Source organism: Rhipicephalus microplus, chromosome 4 (genome assembly GCF_043290135.1).
Source record: "Rhipicephalus microplus isolate Deutch F79 chromosome 4, USDA_Rmic, whole genome shotgun sequence".
NCBI lineage: Eukaryota > Metazoa > Arthropoda > Arachnida > Ixodida > Ixodidae > Rhipicephalus > Rhipicephalus microplus.
The window spans coordinates 19,184,157-19,207,779 of NC_134703.1; the positions used below are offsets into that span (position 1 = coordinate 19,184,157).

At 44.9% G+C, this 23,623-nt stretch overlaps 1 protein-coding gene across 1 annotated transcript; it reads right to left on the reverse strand.

The window, feature by feature from the left end:
* Positions 1–965: 965 nt before the first annotated feature.
* On the reverse strand, positions 966–19,702 carry LOC142813865 (epithelial sodium channel subunit delta-like). Its single transcript, XM_075891823.1, has 14 exons — positions 19,520–19,702; positions 18,377–18,434; positions 16,806–16,942; positions 16,453–16,565; positions 13,447–13,607; positions 11,912–12,010; positions 11,191–11,305; positions 10,251–10,320; positions 7,627–7,672; positions 6,542–6,555; positions 5,759–5,831; positions 2,247–2,389; positions 2,106–2,162; positions 966–1,283 (listed from the first exon to the last, which is right to left on the reverse strand). Exons 1-14 carry the CDS (start codon positions 19,699–19,701, stop codon positions 1,202–1,204), a joined length of 1,350 nt encoding a protein of 449 aa, XP_075747938.1. The 5' UTR covers position 19,702; the 3' UTR covers positions 966–1,201.
* Positions 19,703–23,623: the final 3,921 nt, after the last annotated feature.

A 23,623-nucleotide genomic window follows, 5' to 3' on the forward strand; every position in this document is an offset into this window, starting at 1 on the left:
AAGACCTTTTAGGCTGAGTTTATGCATTTAGTTTGACCTGAATGTATCGCGTAATGTGTATCTTCCTGTGAAAAATATTCTGTGATCCTCTGGCTGGACTTTTTTTTTTTCAGCGTTGTTACGTTACTGGACGTTGCGCATTATTTTCAGCATATAGGGTGTTCATGTGACTGCATTTTATGTGAACTAGTGTGTTAAGTGACAGGGCTGCATTTTGTGTTTTTTTCGGGTCGCTACATGAAAAGATGTCGCGAATAGGTGATAATTTTTATGGATTCACTGATTTACAAATGTCATCAATTTGATGGAGACAATTCAGGTGGAAAACTTTCCCGGAGCTCTGCACTACGGCGTCCCTCAATCATATCGTGGTTTTGGGACATAAAAAGCGCAGCATTTATTATTATAGTTATTATCGATTTACATGAACGCTTTTTGGGTGCTCTTTTGTGCAATTCTTTTTTCTGTTATCTGCACGAACCCTATTATCTGCCAAAAGTAGCAATCGGCGCTGTGTCAAGAGCTAACATTTCCTAAACAATCCACAATTAAAAAATAACTGTTTTCGTAAGCAGTTCATATAGTCTCCACAGTGATAATTGGGCGTATCATGTTTGGTTACGTAAAAAAACTCAGCGACACTGAGAAATGGGCTTCAGTGTAAAATCTTTATCGGCCCCAAATACATTAACGCCTGCATCGCATTATTGAGGCTACATTTCACTACTTTGAAAACTTTTGGTTTTGTTAAATTTTTGAGTAATTAAGAAAGTTTGACTGTGCACAGATCAGGGCCTATAATGAATTTATATATGTAAGCATTGCACCCATGATCATTTTCATTAATCATCTTCACAATACGCTGAAAAGTGGTCTATGCGACAGTGCCGAATTGGTCAGTTGAGAATCCTCTACCTTAGCCGACGGATGAAACCTCTCAGTGGTTTTCGCTGTGACACATCATCGAGAATGTAATAAAATTGATACTTTAATCCTTCACCCGACTCAGAAGTAACAGTATTGTTTGAAACCCTCTCTGTTAAAAACACTCCCCTCCCATCGCAAACCAGACGCGTGTGCTGCACGAAAAAGCTGTCAATTTCACAAGCCATGTCGAAGTGTGTCAAAGTGCGAGAAAGCTGTTTAGTTAGACAAGTGACTGCGTATTCATCAATACATCGTGATTTTCTTCTATATACTACTAGTACGACGGCGGTAACAATATCTTCGGGCTACTGTCCGCATTTCGAATGCTACCCCAGTCACCTGGACGTGGATTCGACCTGCAAAAACAACAGAAGATACGAAAGTGAAGCAAACACTGACGCCTTTCTTTTCAATCGCAACCAGCTGCTGTCAAGCTACTCAAGCCAACTACATAGAGTACATATACGCTCCTCAAGCAACTGCGTACGTGGCCATCTGCCAATCCTGACTTGCATTGTATGTTAGTTCATGGTTAATTACAAGGTACGCCGAACATCGCGAAAGTGTTTTGTCATTTTAATACGACACATATTCCTTCCAAGTAAGGCTAGATTACAGGTAACACCGCTTTGCTAGTAGTACCATCACTACGAACTGTGCCGCTTTCACTTTCAGCTGTGCAACAATCTTCGCGAGTTCTATAGCTCACGTCGACCGTTTATATAGCCATTTTTGTCACGTTTAGCTTTCTTGTTACATCGATAAAAATATATGTACCACGTCCATGGCCCTAGCGGTGGTTTATACCAAAAAATAAAAGGGGTGGGGGGGTGGAAGTTAAGCATGTAGAGAAGGTTGTTCGAGCTCCACAAACATTTTCGGCTATTTGTTGTCTTAACCAATGACCGGTGGTGCCTATAGTAGGATTTACTTTTTTTTCTTTTTTTTGTGGCACATACTTATTTTTATTATGGACCATGACTGCGCGGCATACCGTGACGCATACCAGACGAACCTTTAAGGTGCTTCACACTTAAAAGGCAATTACCGAGACATATAAGAGCGAGCTAAATGCTCAGCGGCAATGATGCTATAGCTAGGGAGCCTTCATGTGCGCACATGAAGACGCGCGCACATGAAGGGTACAGCGTTTCACAACTTGCACACTTCCTACTCACCGCCAAGCGGGGTATTCACTCGTGGTAAAAATTCGTGGCTGCTGCTGTGCCTTGCTCCTGAAGCAAGAAGAACAAGTATAGGAGAAAACAATTCAAGAAATACAGATGTTGTGTGTTCATAGCAAACAATATGCTACTAACATTTCGAAGGCCGCCTTCCTTTTCAAAGCTTTCTGCAGGAAAAAGTCTCTCAGCCATTTTTCCGCATCGGTGATGAGAGAGTACAAGGACAGGCCCAGCCACATGCCGATGTAGCCTCCCATGTAACCAAAGGCTTCAATGAGCTGTGAAGCGAAAGTGGGTGCAGTGAAATAAAAGAGTCACAGAGTAACGTCCCTGATTGTCTTGAATGAAACAGATACGTACAACGTCCACGGACCATTTCTACGACCGAAGACGCACAACCGAAAAGACGCTGGGTGCGTAACTAAGACACAAATGACGATGATGACATCAACTTACCACAGCGGAATGGGGATAACACCAACGGTAAACAAAAATTAAAGAAGCCTGGTGGCAACTCTATGTAGCTGGCTCGTTGTAGCACACTTATGTCGACATTCATGTGCCTGGTCTATTCTTTGGCTTAAAGGGCCCCTCACCAGGTATGATCATATATTACGTCACGCAATCTTGACATCGTGTGAACAATAAGTGTTCATGCATATGCGTCATGCGATCCTCCCACTCACTAGCCGAACAAGACTAGGAACGGATATGTCTTGCGAAGGCTACACGGGGCGAGCGGCAAGGGTTTCAAGCTCGCCTCCTCGCATCAAGGTTTCGTGTCGCTTCAAAACTTAGAAGCGTGGCGGTTCGGGCTAGTTGATATGACATGACGATTGTTAAAGCGCGAGATCAGAGTGACGACAAATTGACAAAGCAGTAGCGCTCATCTGCTTCAAAACATTGGTTTTCTCATATTCTACTGGACTGATTAGAAAAATTCTTGTGGCACAATTCTCTTTATTGGGCACGCAACAACTCCCAGTGTCCAACTAAAATTGGCTGCGCCACCTGGCAAGGGGCCCTTTAACTATATGTTTCGCGCAACGTTGAGGCTCACCTCAGAGACCACGTACAAAAAGAAGCTAGCTACTCACAGCATATCAGTGAAGACAAACAATTATTTTTCATTCAATATTCTGACAGTTATTTAGCTCCTATCTTAAGAAAACCTACGTTCTGATGTCATCTGTATCCGATATAAGACTTGACTTCAAGCAGAACCATAAATTTTTATCTTTACACTACTTCAAGCAGAACCATAAATAACCATCTTTACAGTTTAACTGTTATGCTCGATGATCAGATAGCAAATTATCCTCATTATCCAACATGAACACTGCAAGATACACAGAGAGAAAGATACATAAATAGCATGTGCGATCGCAAACAAAACATTTGTTGCAAGTTAGCGTTGTGTGTGTGTCTTTCTTTTGTGTCCTTATCGTGGTGGGCCATAGTCATATGAATGATAAATAACCAAACACAAAAGTATTGAAAACTAAGAGGTCAAGCATAGCCACGTGTAGCATTGTATAATATAGTAAAGGGTGTGAAAGAGACAAATGAGAGGGTGAAGACCTAGCCAAGCCAGGACTAGTAAGGTGCCCACCATCTCTGCTGCGACCCAGACTTTCGTGGCTAAGTGCATGGCGCGCTAATTTTTTATAAAACTTTTTATCAATATTCGCAAACCGGAAGTGCTCGAACGTACAGACGGTTTCGCTTGTTTTTGCGTGGTTTTAGCGTTTGTTGCTGGCCGCGGCTGCTTGTGTTCCAATATTTTGTGCGGATTAAAATTATTCTGATGAAGCGTTGGCAACTCGAGCACAGCTGTGTCAAGCCAAGATGCAGTTCACATGCCTAAATAATTTTATATGCTAGTCAAAACGTTCTGACAATAGAAAGAACGCCTGCATTGCAGCGATCACGGGAGAAAACTGGATTCCCACTAAGAGCGCGTAGGTTTGTTCTGCATTTCATCAAAGGCAATGCAAAGTTCAGCGCAGACTGATGGCACAGAGGCGATACTCAGACGTTAGACTAGTCGAAGGCGCCCGGTTACTGGGAACACATCATGCGGTCACTGTCGTGTTCCACCCGTGGCACATAAGTGTACTGACGCCGGAAATGGGCAGCATGCAAAGCATGAAAGCTAACACTGAAAATCTATCGCAAAGGTGTTTATTTTATAGTTTAAGCATTATCAGTTGTGTGCACTGTTCGAAACAACACGGGACGCAAAGTACCCACGCCTAACATGAGTCGGCACACAGTGTACGTCGTGGTGTGCACGTTTCATTGTCGTTGCATTTTTTTTTGAAAGTGACTCCAGCGAGTGGCCTCTCATCTGTTTGAGCAAATGACTCATCGCCTGTCTTTTTGTCGCTAATGAACATCGCATTCTCGTTAATGTATTTTTTAGGTGTGAACATGGACTGTAAATTTAGGCAGGTTCAACTTGAAAGTTTTATTCATGAATAGCTTACCCGTGAGAAAACCATAATAGTTCGCGTGACCCTGCTACCGCGGTTGACGTCATCACATCAGCACATTTTATAATTTCTCAGTCACATGAACTCTTCGAATCGCGAACGATTGCGATCGCCGCTGATCTCTTTAAAAGCTGCCCGGTGTGGCACAGGCACAGAAATAAGCATTTTATCCTGAGGTTGTATGCTTAGACAAAAACACACATATCTCCGGGGTTCAACAGGAGGAAGGTTTCCAGTTCTAGTCGAAAAGCTGAATTCAACAACATTACAATGAATCGAGGGACTTTTTCTCTGCATGTCGACGATGTGGGTGCGCTTTCATAACGCGGGCAGGAAAAACGGACAGGTGTGCGCTGTCAATTCCCGGTCCGCGTCTTCACAGCGCATCCACATCGTTGCCATGCAGAACCAACTGGCCCAATTAAGTTCGCTGACAAACTTCTCCTGCAGTTTATGCATTTTCTGTTGGTATAGGCGCGACCGCTATCAGAGTTAACACGGAGCAGGAAGCCGCGCTCATCGGAACGCCACGACGGATATTTTGCGCGGCGCCGATCGACCACGCGAGCAGTGAGCCACTTCGTGTAGCTGCTAGACGTTGATGCAAACACATCCGAAGGAACGCGCTAGAAATAACAGAGCAGCAAACTGAACCGCACCACGAAAACACCGGAACCATTGAAAAAGCATCGGCGGAAGTGCCCCACCGGAAGTCTGCTGGGGTGGGCCGTTCGGCACGAGCCAGTTTGTTTACAAACACCGAAACCATCTATAGAGAAACAACACTGCGAGTCGGTGATGATGCGACTAACAAAACTGCGGCTCCAAAGCCGGGGATGACTAAAAATAATAAATGAAGACCTGTAATAACTTAACTATATAGCACAAAGAAAGGTACAATGATGCTGCGATATCGCTTACTATACAGTGAAATCTAAAGAAAGCGAGATGCACTGTTCGTGCAACTCAAGTGGCTCGCTATTTTCCACCCCAATTAAACTTGGTTCCTATTGGAGATTTTTATGGAACTAGCGCGAGCTGGTACCAGCGTGCTTGGCAGTAGTTTTCGGAGCGATTAAACGGAATGAATTCAACGAAAAAAAGATTGACCAAAAAAGACGCGGTGGCATGGTTCTGTTGTCAAGATCTTACCGTCAGCTTTGGCTGGTACTCGAAGATTTTCTGCGAGTCGGAGGAAAACTTCACGTAAACCGAAAACGAATTCCTGCAATACACGCCGCAGTGGTTCGTCAAATAAAGGCAAGTTGAGTATAGTATACGCCTAAATAAAGTGCAAAGCAGTACTCTCGCAAGGTTTAAATTTATTGAAGAGCATTCTGCCTGAAAGAATGAATGAGCTAACCAAAGTAAGCGCACAACTTCCTAACGTCGCCTTTTAATGTATACATTTGGCGCACAGATATTTTGTTTTCTATAAAGTCGTGTGCATGCATGGTTAGCTTGACGTTACGTTACCGTACCGCCTTGCAAGAAGACAAAAATAAACTAGCTCATTCACTATTCAGCAGACAACAGGCCGGTTGGACTTCTGTTGAGTCTTGAAAAAGAAGCTGTGCTCACTGCACCTATAGATGATCGTGACCCTGCGCTTTCGCAATACGGCATCAAAGGCTCTGCCCTCACACCTCACTAGCACCCTTTGCGTTGGTTAGCGACGCTGCATCGCGAATGTATATTATGCCTGAATCTGACTTTCGTAATCGACGAACAAAAAGTACCGGTGGCGGCTTTATATCGAACCGATGTCTGTCTAGACCAGGTCTTTATCACTTATGGTCGTGTGGACAGGAAAGACCTTAGAGTGTCTGGAAGAGCAAATAGGCTGACAAGAGAAAGCATGGCAGGAACAGAACTTGACCATGTGCCCATTAGAAAGAAGAGTGCGCCGGAGATCCAGAAGTAGTGTACACCTACCTTTCCTTCTCTTTCTGAAAGAAACAGACACAGAAATATTTTTAGTCGTTGCGCACAGCTCTTAACTATGTTTTTTTTTCTTCACTGGAGGACACGAGACATAGGGAGCTATATATATGTACAAAGATGTTCTCTACGGTGAAAACAGCCCGAGTAGAAACTACGTGGCTACATTTACTATTAAAACATTTCAAGTAAGTGAGCCAAGTCGTCGAGCTGAATGATAAGTGCACACTTTCACATGTAGCCAAATCAAGCGTAGTTAGTTTACTATAGTTACGCATCACAACACACTGCACAAGCTTTTGTCTTAGCGGCTTGATCGCATAGTTGGTAAATATGCACCTTGTTGATTTTTCTATATTCAAAAATATATCCTCTCATATGACTTTCCGCGCTTGGCATGTGCCTCATTTGTGTCTCAATTCAAAATTTTCGTAACATTTATGGGTTACTTCTTTACTATACCGGCACGATGTACTCATGAAAGCACGCAATTCTATCGGAAGCATGGGGGTTTACGCGTAGATGACCAAGAAATTATTTCATACTGCAGAACTAGATGTCTTGTTGCTTGGTGCATTTATTATGCATGCGTACTTAAAAGCAAATATTTCTTTATAGATTATGTCGGACGTGGTGTTAGGCCAATTTAATTATCGAGAACCAAGCAACACGAAATGTTGCTTGGTTCTGGATAAGTACGCATGCGTAATAAAATGCACTTTGGCTTAATAGTTTACCGAAATCCGCCGAAAATTCAGTCTCTGAAATGGCGAATCTCACATTATTTTACACGATTTTGAGTCAAATGCAATTTCATGCAACAAAAGAGTGATTAGGAGTACGTATTCATAATTAGGCGATATATGAATGATTAGGAGTACGGAAACTTTCGCAGGATGTGTTATGGTGATGAGGAAATATTTCACCTGTTTGAAACTAAAGCTTGCTCATAATAAACGCCTATTCAACAAAAATTATTTTTGCTACAGTTTGATATGTTAACGAAAAAAATACGAACATTATATTCGTGATATACAGTTAAATCCCATTAAACAGCAAAGCTTGTTCGTCCGACTTACCCTATCCTCTCCCAGGCTTGTAAGACGCACATCGTATGACGTTTCTCTGAAACACGCCACTCAATTTATTAAGAAGGGCTTAAAGTTTGTGGTAATAAAATTCACGGTGACAACACTTCTAGTCTTTCTTTGCAACGTCAACAACCCGGGCAGCAACCCTCACAACAGCCTACCTTCAAAAACAAGGCCTAAATATATCAACTGTGAAGTGCGCGTTGATGGCGTTTACACGCAAACCAATGACGCCATACTTTGTTTACATCAATGGGCATAGTGTCAAATATGCACGGACGCATCGTTTCCTGGGCATAATAATCGACAGAAGTCTTTCGTGGAGCCCGCATTGTGCGTACTTGAAGAAGAGACTGCTATCTACTGTGCATATAATGAAATTCATGTGCGGGAAAGCATGGGGAACTTCTGTGGCCTCCATGCTACAGCTGTACAGGGCCCTATTTCTGGGTCTATTGCGCTACAGCTTGCCGGTACTGACTAACACTTCCAAATCCAATACTCATTAATTGGAGAGTTTGCAGGGTCAGGCACTGCGTATCTGCCTAGGACTGCCCCGATGCGCTTCTACTTATGCCACAATCATGCTTGCTAAAGACCATCCGGTCAGGACATATAGAGTTGTGGATTGCCTCAGAGCGCACATTCGACATGCTAGCCGTGTATCCGACCACCACTTGGCCATTCTATCTTCCGGTAGACCACGTGCTACGGTTTCAGACGTCATAGCCAAGCACCTAAACAGCATTCTATCAGGATATACGCCAGCTGCGAGAATGGCATGTCCTTTGTGGTGCCTCGACCAGCCGCAAGTACGTCTAGAAATTCCCGGAATCAAAAATAAAAGCAATCACTCCAGAGTAGCAATGAAGCAAGCAACTCTGTATTAGTACATGAGTTGTACTTAGACCGCACGCAGATATACACTGATGGGTCCGTCTCGTCCAGCAGCTCATCAGGTGCCGCTGTAATTCCAGCTGCAGCAATGACAATCAAGTTTAAGTTGTCGCATATGACTACATCTACGGCATCAGAGCTTGCTTCTATAAGGACTGCTTTACAATATCTCGTTCAAGAACGTCCAGGAAAATGGGTCATATTCTGTGATTCGAAGGCAGCGCTTGAGAGTTTGCAGTCTGCCATGCGTAGGAGGAGTCATGACGAATTGGTACAAGAAATAAGACATTGCCATCATGAAGCTAAAGCACGAGGGCATGATATTATATATCAATGGCTGCCTGGACATATCGGTATTACCGGAAATCAATTAGCCGATGATGCAGCCCGCTCAGCCCATGAAGGAACCCATGTGGTCCCGATTCCTCTATCAAGGAATGATGCAGCAAGACAACTTTACCTGCTGGCTCGAGATCTCACACGCACGCTCTGGTCGTCTACCAGCTTCCAAAGGTGTCAATTTTATGAACTGGATCCTTCGCTCAAGCTAAAGCTACCATCACAACTTTCCCGCTCCGATGCGACACTGTTATGCCGCCTTTGGTTGGGTGTTGCACTTACAAAGGTGTACTCCTTTCGCATTGGTATGGAAGACACTCCTACATGCGACTACTGCGGAGCTGAAGAGACCATCGAACACGTCCTGTGCAGCTGCGCTTGCTACGACACACAGCGATGCCAGCTCCGGATGATTTTGAATCAACTTGACTCCGGACCATTTTGTGTGCAGAAGATACTAGGACCTTGGGCATCTGCCTCAGTTGCGCAGAAAGCAACTAAAGCACTGCTACTTTACCTAAAGTCAACAAACCTGAGCGACCGCCTGTAGACTGTGTGTGCTCCCCGAGTGTGCTCGTGATTGTGTGTACCTTCTCATCTTTCTGCAACCTCTTTTCTCCCCTTTATCCCTTCCCCAGTGCAGAGTAGCAAACCAGATGTGCGTCTGGTTAACCTCCCTGCCTTTCCTTGCATATTTATTTCTCTCTCTCTCAAAAACCCGGATATGTAACTATATACGTTAAAGAGCAAAGCACGCTAATTCATCATCGACAAATATTCTGCTTCAAAAAAACAGAAACATCGCATTGCCACGTGGTTGGGATGGTAGCGAGTTTGGCAGTCAGTTGGTTAAATATAAAATGCTTCATTGGACGAACTACTTGTGCTAAGAAAGTCAAACAGCACTCTCAATACAACGATAGCGTCGAGTATGGTTGGCAATCATCAAAAAATCTGATCAACGATGGAGTACGTCATCTTTTTTTGTACATGTGGGTGGTGCAATACTCCAGCGTTTTCGCTAATGATCGCGTTAGCTTGTTAATAAACTTGACTACTCGGGTAATGCGCGAAACCTTATCAGAATATTCTAAAACAATCGAAGAGTTTCTCAACAATTACGGTGCAGCAATAACTTTCCAATTACGCGTAATTCGAAGATTACGTGCTCGTGCTACACTATCAAAAATATACATTTTAATTACTTTACTACAGTTTAAGAAACAAATACTATCCTCCATGTCTTGCTTGGATTAGTAGCTTGTTGGTTTCGCTAGCTTGCATCTAAATGAAAACAAGCCTTTTCAACAATCTTCCTTTTTAATTCGTTCTTCCTGCAACATATACGCATTGCTAATAAACGAATGTTTTCTTACTCGCATGGAGCTCCACATTTCTTCATGCACTTTGTTACCGTCTTGTTTGTAATTTGTTTGTCGCAGACGGCTAGAAGAGAATGAATACATGGTAACAAAATATGCACTCTGCAAGAAATTCTTTGTGCCTGAACAATCAATGCGTTGACATTGTTCTCTTGGTGAACATTGATCACTTAACAGCCCTTTTTTTTCTTGAATTATTTTCACTTCTCATGAAGCAGACATTGTGCCACAAAACCCGTGGCAATCCAAAAATGAGAATTGGTGCCTGGGATTTACTACTACAGTAGCGTTCACAACGATTCCAGTACCACCTAAAGCACATGTATGGCTAAACTCCGAGCAACTTTTGCTACAGCTGGACAAGCCTAACTTTAAGCTTGACCGATATAAAATATGTTGAGAGTGGCAAAAGAGGTTAGTATTCTAGTAAGCATGTAAAAGACAAATTACACGGTCAAACTATTTCCCCTGCTAGCTTCCGCATAGTTGGGAACAAATACCTATAAGGCATCAGGCGGAAGCTAGCAATTTCTTTATAGTAAAACCGGAGCCATTATGCTTAAAACTGAACGATAATTAAAATTTATTGCCTATAAAGGTACGCGGGTAATTAAACTACATGAAAATTGGGCAACCAAGATGTCTCTGGGGCTTCATATTGGTACTTTAGACTTAACAAAATATCATCTATTTGCTTCACTACGAGGCACTCTACGGCAAAAAGGCTTTTGCACAGTAAGCGGTATATCTTTCAATGTTATCTACCATTGTTGCTTTGCCTAGCTCTTGCTTAATGCTCATGACGTTTAAGCATAGGGTACATAAAGAACTACCAACCAGCGTGTTCGATATGACAGCGATATAAAAAACAGGAAGAGATAAATAAATAGTTGAGCTGAGTTTCACCAAGTTCAACCACACTCACGAAACTCACCCGTGTTTTGGTAGCCACACGTCGGCACATTAAAGTTGGAGCCATACTCGTGCAGAGGCCTGATGCAGTTACACAATTTAATTTCTTGTTTTATGAGGCACTCTTGAATGCACAGCTGCCAAGCAAAATAAACCAAAGAGAAAAATAGTGAGTTTCGTGACGAGGATGAGATAATGAATGCTATTAATAACAAATTTAAATGCTGCACGAAGCATAAGGATAACGGCTAACTCCTTTAAAGTCTGATTTCCCATAACTCTACAGAACGCTGGCAAAAAAGAATGGGGCTGCTCCAGCGAGCGAAGTGATTTTCCAGCTGTCTGTCGCCTCAACGTACAAATGTAGGAGCCGTCTACTGATACCTGCAGAGACAGCATGCGCCACCACGTCCTTTTGATCAATGTTCCCACTTGCTGCCCGAGCAATGTAACCCCCCACCGACACCTTCTCACGCTCCTTCGCAGTCTTTTTCTGCATCCTTCCTTCGTGCTACTGCAGTACTGTATACTTATTCAATAATATAAATGAATTAGCCTGCAAAAACGTGTTGTTGCAAATATTTTAATTTTGTTTTTCTTTCTTCACTTGACCCATTTGGTAAGTTTTTACCCACCTTCTGCTAAATTTAGAGTTAGTGCCTGTCGACGCACCAGCGGTCCAGCAATTTAGATTTAGTGACTGTCTACGCACCAGCAGCAAATGAAACGAATGTATCACGTACGTCTTGAGTTAGGTAACCCAGTAATTCGTCCTTCTTCCCGGCTGCCGTGTAATCCGAACATCTCGATGCGAACGGAGGAGGTAGACGACGAACTGTTTGCTAGAAAAGTACAGAATGCGAAACAGTGGTCATGTATACGAAGGCAGCCTAATGTGGGAACAGCCAAAGAAGTTTTGCTATGCGCTGTGCTTTGATTTAAGTTCAAATTACACGGAGCTAGCCAAAGGTCAGCAAAACAAGTGGAGCGCACCGAGACTGATGGATAACATCCATCACTACGTGACGATGACCCCGTATTTTTACGGAGGAATGAAGTGAACGAAGATGAAGAAACAGAGAAGCGGACAGGCACGGTAGTGTGTTGGTCAACCGTCCGGACTTTTTCCTGTCTTTTCGCGTGAAATATGCGCGACCAACCACGTAACGCACGAGTGTGCTGAAAAGCACGGGTTGCGGCAGTAGCGACTAATATTTCCAACATGGTGGCAGGTGAAGCACACCGGGCGGTTGTCCGCAGTTCTCCGCTCAGTCGGGTTGCGTAAACGAGGAGCGACCCAACGGCTTGGGGGAAATGATAGCAGCAGGTCATTCGCTAACTCTGAGGATAGCAACAGAGCACACGGAAATCACTCCAATGTTTGCAAGTTCCTGACGAACGATTGCGGCTGGAGGTATTGACGAAAACCTCTCGTAACCTTTCTTTGCATACGTCCCAGCTGGTGAGTTTTTCTTCGTTGTTGTCATACCACACCTTAGCCATGCGTCTCAAAGAGGACGACACATTAGCCAGCTGAAGTGTGGGATCCAATCTGTTAGGTGCATTCACGCGTTCAAACATGATCAACAAATATTCAAAGTGAACGCCATAGGTACCTCAAAATGTGCCAGGATCCTTGGGCGGCACGAAAACGTGGAGACGGTGATGTTGATACGAAAGGCTCGACGTTAGTGATAGTCGGATTCGGGAAAGCGGTGCAACGTCCGTTGCGGAGCTCTGTTGCCTGCTTATGTACCTCGCACTTGCACGTGGGAGATTATTCCATCGGCTGATAATAAAAGAGCAGTTTTCGCACTTGAGTCGTCATGGGCGAATGCATAAGGTACTCTGAGTGTTTTCTCTTTTTAGATGCGAAGTATCTTATGGCGGGGGCTGTGTCCCTTGTTTCCTCACTCTTTCCCTACGGCGTCCATGTATTGCGCAGCTGTTGCGACCCCTATCATGCGCTCTGCTCCGAGGAGTAGAGGATTCCTAGAAGAAGGACGTTAGGAATTATACGGAGCGGCGCGCATGACAAGGGGTGCGACAGCTGCATACTGCCGCGATGAGTGCCAGCGTCATTGCCGCTGCCAGTGTCAGTGGTAGCACCAGCACATGCTATCACTTATGTACATACACCACCTCCCGCTCCAGTACACCATCTTCCCTCTGCTTCGCATTCACACGTGGTTCTCTTTAGTGGGGTATATGTGTAATCTTTTTCGGTTAAAATACCGGCACTGGAATGAAGGCAGCAATTTCATAGCCAGAAACATACCTGTGCCACGGAGACTGTGTACGTGAGTCCCGGCTTGACTGTGATGGACGACAGTCTGTCTGGTGGACATGTCTCCGATCTGTGGATGACGAGTGGTAGTTTGTCCGTGCTCTGCAGCTGCAGGACTTTGCTGGGCGACCATGCGGCACGAAGAGAGAGCTCTGCAAAAACACTGCACTCTTAAAGCACCGCCAGCTACGACATGGTCGGTTGCATCATAAAGCGTAACGTTTCGACCGATGTGAGCGTAATAATAATTCCTGCAGGCTTTTACGTATGCGTCTAAACTACCCTATAGTTATAAGGCACGCTGTACTTAGAGACTCCATATTCAATTCAACCACCATAGGTTTTTCAACGTGTACGTAAATTCAAGTCCATGGTTGTTCTTTGCATTTTGACCCCATTTAAAAGTGGCTGCCATGGCCAGGAATCGAACCAGCACCTTCGAGCTTCGCAATACGATACATTACGTGCTCATCTACCACGACGGGTCGGTGTAAACGTCCGCCACAATGGTATATTGGTTACGGTGGTCGGCTGCTTGACGCGCGTTAGACCCGGCCGTCGCTTTTCGGTGCAATCGAGATACTCAAGGTTGTGGGCTGTGCGATGCCCGTGCACGTGAAAATAAATACATGCATGTTCAAAGTTTTCGGATCTCTCCGCTACGGCATGCCTAATAATCATATCGTGGTCTTGGTTCGTAAAACCACAGATGTCAACAGCGGAGCTCTTCAAAGCAGCCATACTATATAATTTGGTTTACGTACGGAATAAGAGCAGCTTTCATCCTGCCGGTGTCTTTCTGAGGCACATGACTTGTTTTCTGGAGCTTCCGCAATAAGGTCTCACCAAGGTCGCTTAAAAGAAACTCGGAAACACCAGCTTCTTTCAGTGGGTTGATTACAGAGCCAATACTTCGGGAAATCTGGTGAGGGCACTAAATTATGAGTGTGTTCTTCATGGCGGCTAGAGCAACGAGACGTTTAACCCATCCCTTCTTTCCGAAGTTCTTTTGCGCCATGGCAGAGAGAGTGAAAAATGACCATTCAAGGTGGTGCCCCTCCCGAAACCAAGAAAGTGCCCGTCTCCCCCCCCCCCCCCGATGAAATGCGGGATACGTCCTTTCTTCATATATGGCGTGTGTGTGTTCCAATCAATGCCACTTCGGAGTAGCGCTCTGTGTGTCATCTTTTTTGTCCCCGCCTTCGTGTGTTTGGCCGTTTTCATAATGTCGCTGTACTAACTGGCTCAGAGTGAGAGAGAAGAAAAAATCTCAGAAAGGTAGGGAGGTTAAGTAGACTAAGTCCAGTTTGCTACCCTACACAGGGGAGAGGGAAATGAGAGAGAAAAGAGAGAAAAGGAGGAGATACAGATAACACACACTGTACACACACTTCAGGTTTCACAGGCGGTCGCACAGTGACGTTGCCCTCAAGAATTGTAGAAGGGCTCATGTGGCTTTCTGGGCTGAAGTGCGTGAAGGCCACGCTCCCAAGATCTTCTCGAAAGTAAAGGGTCGATCATCCAGCCTCCTTAAGGCACACTGAAGAGTGCGGCGATCTTCTTCAAAATCTGGACAATCGCACAGGACATGGTCGAGAGTTTCTACACAATGGCAGCTATCACAGTTGGGGAAGTCAGCCATGCCAATGCGATGACTTAATGAATTGGTGAAGGCTATGCCGACCCACAACCGATACAGCATTGTAGCGTACCGTCGCGAAGTCTTTGATGGGAGCTGTAATTGGACTAATGAAGTGAGGTTCTGTGGGCGTCGAGGGGCGTTTGATGAAATATTCCAATGTATAAGTGTGGTATTATGCACGATGCGGCGAAGTTCTGCGGCATAAACACTTGACAGGGGTATGAGCGGTGTGGGTGCTCCTTCGTGGGCACAACGGGCTGCGTTGTCGGCGAGGTGGTTACCACTAATCCCACAGTTACCAGGCTCGGTCTCCAACTTAGCATCTCTTCGTACTTGGACCTCCGGAAAGTCCTGGCCTCTTACCGGTTGAGTGCTTCGTCATAGCAAGTATAGCCAGGCTGTGAAACGTTCGGTGTTAGCGCGGCAAGAAAAATTAAAAAATCAGTTCACAGCTATGCTGATGACGGCCAACAAATGTCATCGCTCTTCTACATCATTACCTTACCAGCGAAGTTCCATGCCTTCTTTTAGATGCGGAAGCATCTTATACTCGCGCCTTGTAGTGCGCCGTCCGCACCGCTTCTCGAACATTCGACAGCTGACGCGCGCGCATGCGCCGTCGCGCCGTCGCCCACCATCTGTGCCGCGCGCGCTTCTCCTTCGAGAACATTTGACAGCTGACAGCGCATGCGCCGTCGCGCCGTCACCATCTGTGCCGCGCGCGCGCTTCTCCTTCGAGAACATTCGACAGCTGACAGCGCATGCGCCGTCGCGCTGTATATATACTCAAGGTCGGCGCTCGCTCGCTCAGTTGCCGCTCGTCCGTTGGTTTGTACTTCGCGTCGACGTCCGAAGTCCCGTGAAATGAATGCCAACGAATCCACAAACAGAATGATCGACGTCCCTTCGACCAGCGCCGGCCAAACTGTTGGCGGAACCGCTTCCGCATCCTCCTCAGTGTTCCCCCGAGGGAAGCTGCGGGCAATTTTTTTTGTTTGTTTTGTCGACTGCGTCAAAATACACGCGACCACGGTGGCTGCTATCGTTTCGTATCGGCAAATGCTTTACACGTTCGTTTTGCCTAGCACTCCCACTCAAGACAGTGCAAGAGTTCTTTAATAACCTTCAAAGTTCAGATAGGCCACCTCAGATACCTCCCCTCTCCTTCATGCTTTATCCTACGTATCGTTTCTTTTTCTAATTATATTTGAAAAAGCTTTCGCGTCTATTTATTCAGCCATGCAGCATTGTTCCATCCAAAACATTGTCTGAAATGAACTGAATGTAAGGCGAATGGTGGCAAAGCTAAAAAAATTATGCAACGTGCTAGTGGGTAGAGAAAATGAAGCACGCACCCCACGTCCAAGGAACTTTGCATTTATGGAATCGGTGATTGGGGTCCGCCCACTGGTTGGCATCGACAGTGTAGCACATGGAAGCAGGAGATCGGAAATACGTCATTCTCATCCTGCAACGTAGTCAATGAGAAATCGCGCTTGTCATGACAGTTTTCTTTTTCTTTGTAATCTTACAAAACGCCTTCGGCTTATATAAAGAGGCCTCCTAAGCCATGCATATATTTTCGCCATCACTTCGTGCTGCAATCAGGTCGACGTAAAAGCGTTTTTTTTATACGTATATGTTATACTGTTGAAGAGAGGCCTGTACGTTATTGTTGAGTTCGCAGTGGAGCCACGAAGCTACTTACACTTCAAGGCAGTTGAAGGAGAAGCAAGAGCTGACAGTGGAACGCATGCTGCAACGAAACAGGTCCCGCTGCTCCAAGGCGATGCGCTGCCGCATCTCCGGCTCGAACTGGATCTGGTAGATGTCCTCAGCCAATGTCTGTGAGCAGTAACGAGTCAGTCATCACTTAACCGACGTAATGAGTAAATTAGAGACACGCAACCCACATACGAATGCAACTGTTATAACTATCGCATTATATCTGCGTTGGTTTAATCACTATGTCGCCCCACGCGCTTTGATTCAGGTACACGTAAGGGAATCCCAGGTGGTCGAATTTGGTCTTCAGTCCTCCACTCCAACGTGTCTCAGCCACATCGTGGCTTTGACGAGTTGAACCCTATAACTGTTGTAATAATACGCCCCAATGCATGGCCACCACAGTTTTCCAGCATTTCAGTTCATGCAACAGCACCGCACCGTATTTACACTGCATAAATGAAATTATACGTGTAAAAACTAACATATAGGAAACCATCTGAAAATAACTGCGGTGTATTGGCCCTTCAAAAAGCACGCCATACGATTTGGACGGATTTTCAGTACTGTACTCAGGTATAAATTCGCAGGTTTTTATATGAATGGTTGTTGGAAGTACGGATATCAAAGCGATGATCGAAAGTACAAAGCAAGGCTGCAGAGGTAGCTAAAGTGGATGCTTAAACGTCTTAGTCCACCATCTCTGAAACAAAAGAGCGCAAAAGACGGAGCACAAAACAAGGGGAGACGCAGACAATGCTTCTAGGCCGTTATCTGGCCACCTTGGTATCCACTGCCGCGACTGCGGCTGCATTCCTGCATATCAGCAATGCACGGTTGACAACCGTCATCGGGACCTGCTGACACGAGAAATCTCGGAGGCGTTGTAAATGGAAAGGCTGAGCATGCAGCGCGTACGTCAGCAGGTGTTCGACTGCCTTGACAAGCAAGAAAGTGTATGTCAATACTCATGTTTAGCCGTGATGGATCTCATAATTTGTTATTTCTTTTTATTTATTATTGTTTCTTCTTTCTGTCGTCCATGACTGCGAAAAAATATATTGCGAGGCGTTGATAAAGCAAACCTTGTGAGCCAGCGCTGTTTGTTCCTCTCTTTTTCTTGTTCTCCATCTTTTGCGCCGTTATTATTCCGAGATTTCAAAACACCTCACTCTTTCCCGAATCATCATGCTCATAGCTCTATCATTACACCAGAGAGGACAAAAATGCACCATTGTTTTCTTAAGAATCGTCGTATATTACAGTACGCTTCCTCAGTAACTGCCGTTACCTATACCTCATAGGACACACCAGACAATTCTGTATTCTCGCGTGTATGAGCGTTCTGTAGACTACGTCAAGCCTTAATAATCCCATTTTTTGCAAAAGCACACGTTTTGGTGACCATTTGAAAGTACCATAGCGTAGAAAGACAGTAAGGTCACAAATAACTCCATATTTTATGTAGCATTAGCTCGCAGCATTAGTACGCGATATATCGTGGTTTTGGAGCGTTAAAACTTAGATATTATTATTATTGTGAGCATTTGTTACCTGAGTTTCAACAGTGCACGCTTTCGGGTACAGCTCGCACAACCTTGATGCATTGATCCTGCATGAAACATCATAAATATTCCAGTTTGATTAAAAGAAACCTAGTAAATCATTGTAAGAAACGTAAAACAACAACGAAGCAAAACAAGACACCGCCTTGTCTCGTTTTTAGACTAAGTAACCTTTGTCATGCAGTTATCCAGTCATACTTTACAAAATTTTAACGATACGATCTCGGGCTTGTTGGTCAGCAGGGGCGTAGCCAGGAGGGGGGGGGGTTAATTTCTTGCCCTGACATTTTTCAATTTCGCTTTTATTATTATACACGCACACATACAAACGCAAGCACGAACATCCATACTGGTTGAACCGTCCCTTCACCCGAGAAATATTTCTGGCTACGCCCCTGTTGGCAACTTATACGGAGCAGCGCCAAACAACAGGTACCGAGTATAAGAAGAGACACACAGTGATGACACTTTAGGTGTCTGTTATGTGTCTTTATGCATTGTCTGCTTGCTTTTACTATCGATACAGTGTCGTTTTATAAATAATGTTTGTCGTCTTAAAAAATGATTAGCTGGAAGCTAGGGCTCCGTATAACCTCTTATTCTCGGTCCAGTCGTGTTGTGCTGCTTCGTGTAAATCATAAATGTTATTGAGAAATCCACTCACTCGAGTTAAAGCAGGGTAGAAAACACATATACTCTCCCAATATGAAAGTTCTGCATTGAGACAGAATGCTGTAGCCCTTAGCTTTAAAGTCGTTTCACATTTGTTACCTGTTACGTCACAACGTTTATTTTGAGCGGGTGATTACTCGATGCGTCACATATTAGGTGCCGTTAATACGGAAGCCAAGCAGGGCAGACATTCAAGGGAAGATGGAAGAGGGGGGGGGGGGGGCATGAAGAGGTTAATTTTGTTTGCTGGATCCAAAGTTTCGACAAGTGGCACTGTCTTCTGCTTTGGGGACAACAAAGGCACTTGTCCAACCATTTGTTCTTGTGGCACTCCTGTGAAAGCATATTACCCTACTACGTAATTGAAAGTGCTTAAGTAAGCGCTGATCAACGCTCCAGCGATTTCCAGCGATGTCACGCCACACCACGTGAAAAGTGATGAGCCAGCAAGCAGACTCACCAGCTCTCGACGCACACGGTCAGTCCCGGAAACAGTATGTTCTGGCGCACTTCCTCGATGATGGTCACTGTGAACGGGTATCGCCGGTACATCTCGATGATCTCCGACGTTTGGTACAGGAAGCCGCTCATGCAGAACAGCCACACCAGCACCCGCACCACCATAGACGAGTGCAAGTTCATCCTGGAACTGAAATAGAAGCAAATGGTGGCTACGGTCATATGTATATGTTACAGCGTACAGGGAGCTTACACTAGCCGTGTAAAGCTTAAGAAACAGCGAAGCTGGTTGATCTTGGGGCTTAACGGGACCTTCCAGGCTGAAGCTGTAGGTATTTCTTTGGCGTAGACAGAGTAGCATCGAACCACAGCCTGTCACAGATCATGCAAGACCGGCCTAACTCCAGCGCCAGGAATGAGGTTGCAAACCTGGATTTGGCACCCCCGATAGAAGCGCTTACTTTTGTCGCTCGTGCTCGGCTGGCGCCAGGCAGCCAGCCACATCGGACAAACTCGGCGCGAAGCGTCTCCGTCTGTGGGCGTGTCTTGGCGGCGGCTTCTCCTCGGCGCATGCACAGCTAGGCCAGGTTAAATCCAAGTGATGCGCAGCTGTAGCTTTGTCATTTATGAGGAATGACGCGGATGATTTTTCGCGTACACCCGAAGTTTTGAAGTTTTATTATTTCAAGTTTTAAGAGCTTGGCACTATAAAGAAAAAAGGACGAAGCTTGCACTAAGCCGTACAAGGCTTAAACAGCGAAGCTTGATGATATTGAAGTCTAATGTGGTTGCTTCTTAAGTTGTTGCCAGTCTTTTGCTAGCTCATAGGTAATGTCACGTTGGTCTTTTTTCTTATGATGCTCCTTAGCACAGAAATGTCCTTGTTAAACTATCGACAGACAGCTGGAGGCAGAAACTCGCTCTGAAACCGAGTGTTGGTATACCGCTTATAATGTATACGTACACATCGTCGTTCAAGAAGGGCTTCCGTCGCTTCGGGGTATTCTCGCAGCTGCCCTTGCCTTCTCCATTCCCCCGTATTCTCTCGCTGTACAGTGCCAATTTTTATGAAGCACGTGGCCTGCGCACTCTGGCGGCTGATGGCTGCACGTTCAAGTGAGAGCAAGAGCAACCACAGCCTCTTTACGCGTCATCTCGCGGCGAGATAAACGACCTATCATTACTTATATGGAACCAGCGGCAAAACTGCAACCCCCTCCCTGTTCAAGGCGATAACGCAAGAGGCCGATAATCGCCTTGAAAGGGAATGGGGTAGCAATCTTGCTGCTGGTTCCATGTCATCAATGACTGCTTGTTTTGCTCGGCGCGAGACAGGTGCGTAGCCAGGGGGTGGCACACCAGGCACGTTCCCCCCCCCCCCGATATTTGGAGATAAAAAAATAGAGATCGAGAGACGGCCATTTAGGGGCCTCCCGAAATAAAAGAGGCTATAGTTGCTCTAGCTCCCACTTGAATGCGCACTCTTTTGTTCCCTTTCATGAAAATTAACAGTTTACGTACCACTGAAGCATGCGACCACTGTGTTTATTACTGGGTTAATTCCAATGGTTTATTAAAGCGTTTCTCAATTAGTGGTTGCATTTCCATAAAAATTTGAAACTGCAGGGTTTGCGGCGCATCTGCCTTTTTCATTCTCAGCCGACTGCTTTTGGTTAGTGGAATTTGCCCAGTTTTGGAGGGTACTAGTTGGTATCTATTCATCAGTACTTATTCCTCGGTATCTTTTCACTTATTAATCAATAGCTATATTCATTATTATCTATCCAGTATCTATTTCACCACATGAGAGGCTATCGTCATTGTGCCATTCATTCTTAGTACATTCTCCGGGTTTGTTTTTATGTAAATGTACGAAACGCGATTTTATAAAAGCATCATGCTTCCATCCAATAACTTTAGTTGAAAGTTTGCGCTTGCGCTCTTGTGGTTCAGCCTTCGTCTTCTAAACGGTGCGCAATAACGTAGCAATAAATTGTACAGTTCTTGTGGCGCATACTTGTACATGGTGATGATAGCTTCTGTACACACGAGAGTGTTTATGGTCGGTTCAAACAGCTGCACTGTTAAAAACAAACTAGCCCAGCTGTAGACCTTGCTAAAAGCTTCGAAGTGGGTGCTAACGTGTATTTAATGCGATGACTTGATGCTCACAATGACTTGTCTATGGTTCCCAAATTTGCAGGTATAAAAATAGGAAGTGACCAGTTCCTGGAATGAGACATCAGGGTTGCATTTTACTACATCAGCCATTATCGCCAAAAACAGGCATGGCTGTAGCAATGCACATTACACAGAGGAGGTCCGACTGAGCAAATGCATGAGGTACATTTGGCGCCCGTTTTAGGAGATCAGGCACATCAGCTGCCCCTCTCTCCTCATATATGGCTACTGCACTTTGGTCGCATAACAGCACACAAAATCTGATATCCAGAACGTTTACCTCTTGCGTTTGGTGTGGCTCTTTGTTACCTTTGGACATATGCACAGCAATGTTGCGTTGTATGTTATGATAAATTTAGAAATCAAAGGTCGGCATATTGAGTACGCAGAACACCTATAGTTTAGGATGTCAATATGGGCATGCTGATTTTGCACACTTCGGGATACATTTATTTCTTCAATTTTATTTTTATCCTAACAACCGATTGATTGGGAAGGCGTAGCCGTCGCCAAATAGTGGCGAAGACTAAACTTCACGAGATGGTCTATACTTTATAACTTGTGTTGGTTTGAAGTTGTTGGTTTAAAGTTGCACTTTGCCAGTGTTACAGCATTGCGTGGTTAAGGTAGTGTTGATAAACTTACGACATTGTATTGCGTTGTTTTACGTCACTCAAACTCATATCTAGGCAGTGTCGGGCTCCGAAGTTTGTGCTAACGCTTGAGTGCGTATATTCGAAGACAACGTGAAGTTGTTAGGTTGTTCTGGTTAATTTCTGTAAGCTAAGCATGTGTACACTGAGTTGATACATAAATATTATTTGGAAGTGATTAAACACCGTTCAGTAATGTTGCATTTAAGCTAGCATAATCAGGCACGATGCACCACTGGCACGATGAGCTATACTAACCATTACTGACTTACTCCATAGCAACTGTTAAGCTCTGCGACTACAAAGCAACAAGAAAAAGGGTAATTTATTAACTGCCTACTAAGCGCAGTAACCCATGTGGTTATTTAATTTTCACTTGCAATTTCAAACTGCTTTCTCGCTTTTCTTGTAAGGGTGTAGCCTGCCGAGCTAGTCTAGTGCTTATGGCGCTTGAGTGCTAACTCGGAGGTCACGGGTTTGAATCCCGGCCGCGGTGGCCGCAATTCGACGGAGCCAAAATGGTAGATGGCCACGCGATTAGATTTATGTGGGCGTTAACGAACCCCAGGTGGTCGGAATTTCCGTAACCCTCCACAAGGGCACCTCTCTTAATCATACCGTCGTTTCAGGAAGTGTTACTCAGAAGTTATTATTATGTGCATTATCTTAATGATACATGCGTACGGTGACATGCCCCACTCCACCAAGTCTGATTAATTTCATCTAGATATGGACTATGCTGTTTTCTCTGAAATCCAAACTGACCTCCCATTATCTGTTAACATAACTTTTACAAGATTTTCTTTCCACCATTCGTTCCGCAATTCTTAGCTTTCTCACACTCGCAAGCGTCGGTACTTCTTTTCTTTCTCACAGTCGTTTCTTTTCTCTCACACCTGTTGGACTTATCAATACCAAAAAAAAACAGAGGTTCAAGTTTATCACTGAAAAGCAGTCGCACGACAATGCTTACATTTCCGAGCGGCTCTTCGTTGCTCCGCACTGTGTGACGATGTTGGCTTCGCAGGAGACTAACTAGCCGGCGTGCTGAGCCCTTGAAGCCTGTTCTCACAAAAGTGGACGATCGATGGCCGTCCAGTCTCTGTTTGCGCCTTGTTCTCTCGCAAAGGGGGACACGGCTGGGCTCATGTCGGACCCACAATTGAACGGTGCACGTTAATGGAACCCTGGGCTGCGGACGCAACTCTCATATTAACGAGACGTCCCGGGAACAAAGTGCTCTTTCTTTCGGCGCGTATTTCGCAGCCATC